This window comes from Aegilops tauschii, chromosome 4, assembly GCF_002575655.3.
Source record: "Aegilops tauschii subsp. strangulata cultivar AL8/78 chromosome 4, Aet v6.0, whole genome shotgun sequence".
Taxonomy (NCBI): Eukaryota; Viridiplantae; Streptophyta; class Magnoliopsida; order Poales; family Poaceae; genus Aegilops; species Aegilops tauschii.
The window spans coordinates 16,210,241-16,216,447 of NC_053038.3; the positions used below are offsets into that span (position 1 = coordinate 16,210,241).

General features: G+C 46.4%; 1 protein-coding gene across 2 annotated transcripts; it reads right to left on the minus strand.

The window, feature by feature from the left end:
• Nucleotides 1-335: 335 nt before the first annotated feature.
• LOC109741780 (HIPL1 protein) lies at nt 336-5,226 on the minus strand. 2 transcript variants are annotated; one of them, XM_045227319.2, is made up of 7 exons: nt 4,913-5,226; nt 4,671-4,828; nt 3,696-4,205; nt 3,018-3,234; nt 2,152-2,330; nt 1,263-1,504; nt 336-943 (listed from the first exon to the last, which is right to left on the minus strand). In XM_045227319.2, the coding sequence occupies exons 1-7, from the start codon at nt 5,013-5,015 to the stop codon at nt 532-534; spliced, it is 1,821 nt and encodes a 606-aa protein (XP_045083254.1). In that variant the 5' UTR covers nt 5,016-5,226; the 3' UTR covers nt 336-531. The 2 variants fall into 2 exon arrangements, with proteins under 2 accessions (XP_045083254.1, XP_020156453.3); XM_020300864.4 differs by having other exon boundaries at nt 3,414-4,205.
• Nucleotides 5,227-6,207: the final 981 nt, after the last annotated feature.

A 6,207-nucleotide genomic window follows, 5' to 3' on the forward strand; every position in this document is an offset into this window, starting at 1 on the left:
TTTTAGGACTAAACTAGGCATTTTGGACTAAATGAAGAAGACTCTTAAGGAGAGTCTTTTTGGAACTTTTTAGGACTTTTCCAACAATGCCCCTCCATGCACCCATTGGCCCGCCACCCCATGGTGTTGTTTGATTGTTATTTTTCTATATACTAGGGGCAACATGGTCATTTAATAACCTCTAGAAAGGGACTAGGGACGTTTTAGTCTCTGGAAACAAACAGGGAGGGACTTTTTAGGGACTAGGGACTTTTTAGTTGGGACTAGAAAAAGTCTTAGGACTAGAGAACCAAACACCACCTATGTTACTACCTCTACAATGGGGAGTAACTTAAGTGTGGTAACATGCAACACTTCATTTATTAGGCTACAGACACATCTTGCCTTGATATGAAACCGGCTTGGTTTCTCGGAGCTGCTCATAGGATAGGATGTGCATGCGTGCATTCATACGGGTGAGAGCGTGCGTGTGTGCTATGAGCGTTTGCGTGAAAAAAATGCTGCAATCTTACAAAAACGCATGGAGGGAGCTCAAAAGTACAGCGCATATACAACGGACGCCAGGGCTACGGCCATCGGCGTCCCTACTCGCGTCGCCGAGGCTAGGGACGACGGAGGGCCGGAAGGCGGCGGCGAAGTTCCATTATCGGTCGCCGGCTTCTCGGCGGCGCAGGTGTAGCCGCACAGGCTGGGCCGGACCACCCGGTAGACGCCTTTGCTGGCCAGGACGAACACGTCCTTGCGGTTGTCCTCGCCGAAGGAGAATATGTAGCCCAGCGACGGGAGAGCGGCCCCGGCCCCGGCCCCGCCGGCGGACTCGCAGGGTATCGGGGAGTTCTTGGAGCAGCTGAACGGCGTCAGGGTGGACGTGTAGTTCCCGCTGCTCGGTGGGGTCTCCAAGCCGGTCCACATCGCCGATGCGTATAGATCGGCGTAAATGTACCTGAGATCATCAAATCATGTGTAGTGGGTTACAGAGGTTGTAGGAATGCTTTCAAAAAAGAGTATTTTTGGAGTATCATTTATTTCTGCCCAGAGCATCTCGAAATGTTTTTCCTTCACAAAAATTTGTACGTATGTAAGCAATTCGTCAATGTTTGTTGTAAAAAAAATACCTATCAGTTTTTATTATTTATTTTACTAATTTTCCGATTTTGCTGCTCATGAGAATACATTTGAGCTCGCAAGCAGAAACTCCATGTCCAGAAGTAGTGTACTTTTACTTGTTTGCACATTTATTATTCATGTTAGGAGAAGTATACCTTCCATATAAGCAGGGATCCGTAGACCCACGGTACACATATCCACCTGTGATTGATGCAGACCCAACGTTCTTGTTCACAGTAGAATGGTTGTAGCCCATGGCAGGGAAGATGGCATTTATGGAACTAAGTGATGTATTCCCTCCGGGCGTCCACTCTGGATGATAGATGTATGGGCCCTCGTATGCGCGCCATCCGTAGTTTCCGCCCTTGGAGATCAAATCTACTTCTTCATATGCATCCTGTGCGTGTGCGGTAAAAAAGCGTTGGAGTTAGACAGACAGACTGGCAGACCAAATGCAGTTTCTGACCAAGGCCAACCTAGGAAATTATGGTTTGTTCAGAGGTTTGTACTGAGCCAGCAATAAGAAATGGATAGTATTTATGTCAGCCTAGGAGATTATTTAGTATTGACAGTAAAAAGTGAACTGAGCATTCTTTACACAAAACAAACTACAAAAGTGAAGCTTCGCAAAATATGATAACTGTACGAGATTTAAAGAAGTTTTTATGTACATTCACTAATGCAGAAGCATGTCCCATGATGAAGGCCGAAACATGTGTATTCTGAGAAGGGAATGCTAAAATTATAAATACTGGAAGCACATGAAACTGTCGAACTCCTGTGCGGCAATGGAGATTTAAGAGCTAAGCCTTGAAAAAGGAAAACTGGAGCTTATTGATTATGTGCCTGATACTCATATGACAATATTCAGTCATAGCACTGGAGAAATGAATGCAATATAAATTTGAAATAACACAAATTTGTGAACATCTCTTCTGGTAGTATAGTTCAGCAGCTTCACTTTAACTACATGCTACATTAGTCAAAATTGAGCAATAAGCAAGTTAAATGTGAAATTTGTTGCCTGTAGTCTTCACGACATACCTGCCCAACATCTGCACAGTAGAAGTAGGAAGGCCTCTCGGAATCAAAACTGCATCTCCACGGGTTTCTAAACCCCAAGGCCCAAATCTCTGGTTGCAAGTCACTGTCTTGAGCAAATGGATTGTCCTTTGGAATCGAATAGTTGCCCCACAAGGTCTGGTTACCGATTTGCTTCTGGCCTGAAAACAAAATATTAGAAGGGTTAGGAGAAAAAAGATAACCAAAGTTAAATCTTTGGTGTGCCGTGTTAACTACCCATGCTACTGAGTTCTTCATCTATAAAATTTCTACAATGACAGTGTTCATCTGATAAGGTAAGCTGAAAACAATCGATTAGCTTCCTGAGTAGCAAAAATTCCCACCAGTGTTAAATTGTCAATAACTTTGTGAGATTTAGTATAAGAATCACAACCACCTGTACATACCCAACATCTGCTCACAAAATTAGTGTGGTAACAGTGTAATCCTTATATTCCTGAATTTCCCTGGCAAAAAGCATATTGTTGTTGTTATGGAAACAACAGAAAAGTAGGGGATATCTTTAGTACTCCCTCCGATCCATATTAATTGTCACTGATTTAGTACAATGGATAGGAGGGAGTAGCATAGTTACATTTAAGTATTTCAAATGATTTCCTGAAATGATAAACTGAATATTTATAATATCAACAATTTAAGTATTTCAAATGATTTCCTGAAATGATAAATGTACAATTGATAAATATATTAATAAGCCTTAATCAAATGCTATGGTACTGAACAACAGACAGATTATACTAAGTAAACAAAAATTTATGAGATGGAGTCAACAGGATGCAAATATGACAGCAAATAAAATAAGATCCCTGTTTCAAGTGCTAACTTACTTTGTACATTGTCAACATCAAGCCTCATTATTTTTCCCAAAAGTGACTTCTTGTTCTGAGAGAAATTGAAAGGGTCGCCTTTGTTTCCACCATCCCCCATCATAAAGTACAGATACCCATCTGTAGGTCCAAAAAGTATTTGTCCTGCATGATGAGCTGTATACGGCAACCCCATTGTAAATATCCTGCTAACCTCTGATGGATTAGCAGATGTTGCCTACAAAAGAAAACAGTAATGAGAATGCTATTCAAATGTTAGCTCTACAACATTCTTCTTTCATTTCAGACATGCTGCATTGTGAGCTGAGAAATGAGAAACTACCAACAATGAAATTAGGATTAGGCAAAGAACATTGATATCAAGATCTGCGTAGAAGTGGGTATCCAAATGCGTACCGCAGAAACATTTGATGAGGAGACTTTTGCAGAATACTCTGAAACAACAACTTGGTACTGGCATGGCTGCGCACCATTATCGGTGCCTAGCTTTGAAGGGTCACAGTCAACATCAGAATTACATGAACATCTACCAGCGCAGTTAGGCGACTGAGTTCTATCACAGTTATAGGAAACAAAGAGGCGCCCGTTGGTAGCAAACTTTGGATGAAATGCTATGCCCATGAGCCCAAACTCAGAATCCAAATGCACTTCGTCAGTCAGATCAAGGAATGGGTTTACCTCGTCGAACTGTAGAGTGCCACCAGACCCTTGTTCTGGGACATTTGCCAGCCATATCTTTCCTGCTTGGTTAGACAAGAAAACTCTGTTGGATCCATCAGGGTGAGGGGCCATGTTCAGGTACGACCCATTGCCAATTCTCTCAAGACATACCCCTTTAGGGGAGGGTGATGGCTTGGTGGTGTTAAATGAAACTGCATTTCCACTGAAGCATACCGAGTTGTCATCGGATGAGCCACCAAATGATGTACAGAAGTCATTTTCTGACTGCCAGACATCGGTGAGCTTTGACGCGGAACTAGGCAGTCTTCCACTTCCTTGCAAGGAAGGTTGGAAGGGGGAGTTCGATATTGTCACATTTTTGCAGGTCTCCCAGACTAGTTTGCAGTAATCTTGAGTGGAATCTTTTGACTGAGCAGAACCTCTGGAAGAGGTATAGTTGCACAGAAGTGGAACCATCCGAATCTTTGAGCTTGAGTTGAACAATTCAGCTGAAAATGGACTGCATTTCTGAAAAAAAAACTAAAAGCTTTTTAATACTAATATCTAAGGATTACAGACTAACAGTAAGCATGAAGAAGAAGAAGAATCCCAGCCAGGTGATAACCAGATTTCTTGGTCACCACCAGTTAGCAGAGCAAATCATCCAAAAAGGGACAAATTTGGATTTGCAACGTGTTCTAGAAATTTTGCTACAACCTGGTGTGTTTCTAGAATATATAGTTTTTCTTCTCTGAGTCCCGGTAATAATTACACATGCACGGTACAGTAGACAGCATAGCATGAGATTTCTACTTCTTATATGAGTGACGGATCAACACTGGCAGTCTAACATCAGTAAGTACTAGTACTTATTAAACAAACGCTGGCCAGGCACCCAGGTTTCGGCTGATCGACGGCCTTTCATTTGCAGTCCCCGGCTCGGGCAAAGCATCGAACATGTAGTGTGCAACCAACCCGATAAAAAGACCGTACCGCGCAGAGGAGCGACTTGACGACGGCAGCGCAGGCGGCGTCGGATACCCTCATGGCCTCGAACAGCTTCTTGAGCGCGGCGTCGGCGGCGACATCGCAGCAGCTGCTCCCGCTGTAGGAGCAGAAGCCCAGCGTCCCGTTCAGCGGCGCCGGCGCCCCTGCAAACATCAAGCAGATCCGCTAGCACCAACATCCACGCGACACTGACAAAAGCCAAATAAACACTAAGGCAAACTGCTCACTGGAGTCGGTGCAGAGAGGGAGGGCGTTGAGGAGCCACGGCTGCTGCCATGAGAGGCAGCAGAGGAGGAGGAGGAGCACCGGGAGCGAGCGCGGGCTCCCCATCGTGGGACGCTGTCCGGTTCTTGGCCTCGGGTGTCGCGCGCGGGCACGGGCATGATTGCGTAGCCGCGAGGCGAGGGGCGGCCAGATTTATTGGGGGGTGGGGTGATGCCGATGGGGACTTGGGGAGTGGGAGGAGGAGGAGGAAGAAGGCAGGCGCGCGGGCGGCATGTGAGAGTTGACCAAGTTGGCTTTGAATAATGGCGGCGGCGGGACATCTGTCGGCCGCTTCGTTTTTATACCGGGAGCAGGAACCTTGCCGTGCCACCACCTCACCTCACTGATTGATACTGGTAGTAAGATCACACACCTGCTGTCTGTCATCAATCGGCCGTCGGAGTGAGACGTGGCTGAGTAGTACGGGTGAGCATTTGTAGCAGATCCGCTAAAATCCCGAATCTTAAATCCAGTTTGCGGTGCCCCTAAATTAATTTTAGCAGATCTATTTGGACAAAAAGACCAAAACCTGTATAACGGACAGAATTTTACGGGCCGATAAGTTTTTGACGGATCTGCTAGAGATGCTCTAACCAAACATTTCCACTGCCCTAAAATCCATCCGAGTTTCCTGCCTCTGGTTGACAGAGAGAGTGACGATTTGATCAAATGGCCTATACCACGAGCTAGCTACAGGCTCTGGTTGTTGTTCGTTGGCGGAACGGCGGGCGAGCTTGACAACTAACGCTCCTGCGCACCCACTTGACTTCTTCAGCGTCTATAGCTAGGCTGGATGATTAAAGAAAGCCGATGCCTGATGGCCAACGGCACTTTGCAGAGCGCCGGAAAAACGAGATAGGGGTGGGGGTCGCCGACTTGGACGATCACCGGCCATGCACGCACAGCGCTCGTGAAAAGAGCTGTGTGGTATCGAGTCAACGGCCGCGCGCGTCGTCCTCGCCCGGCCGCTCCAGTTGATCTGATTGTCGTGGACGTGCGCAAATTGGCAAAGGCACGGGCAAAGTAAAAAAGCTCGGCGCCGCTCTGACTTTAGAACGGCGGCGTCCCTCTGCTCTGCTGTGGGTCGCCGTCCGTCGAGGAGGCGAGGGCGCAATTCAACGGTCGGGGTTGGTGGGCAAGTCGAGCGAGGCTGGTCGCAAAGTCAAACGAGAGCGGAGGGTTTATTGCGTTCGGTTCGCGCAGCCGATCCACTCTGGATGGGATCGTCCACGTCGCTGCTCGGCCAGATATACTTACT

Excerpts from the sequence above, each read along its gene's own strand:
- LOC109741780 (XM_020300864.4), bottom strand. The coding sequence starts at position 5,015 with ATGGGGAGCCCGCGCTCGCTCCCGGTGCTCCTCCTCCTCCTCTGCTGC. Across the intron at positions 2,331-3,017 it reads TGATGTTGACAATGTACAAA|GCCAGAAGCAAATCGGTAAC; the intron begins GTAAGTTAGCAC and ends TTTTGTTTTCAG. Across the intron at positions 944-1,262 it reads GATCCCTGCTTATATGGAAG|GTACATTTACGCCGATCTAT; the intron begins GTATACTTCTCC and ends TGATGATCTCAG.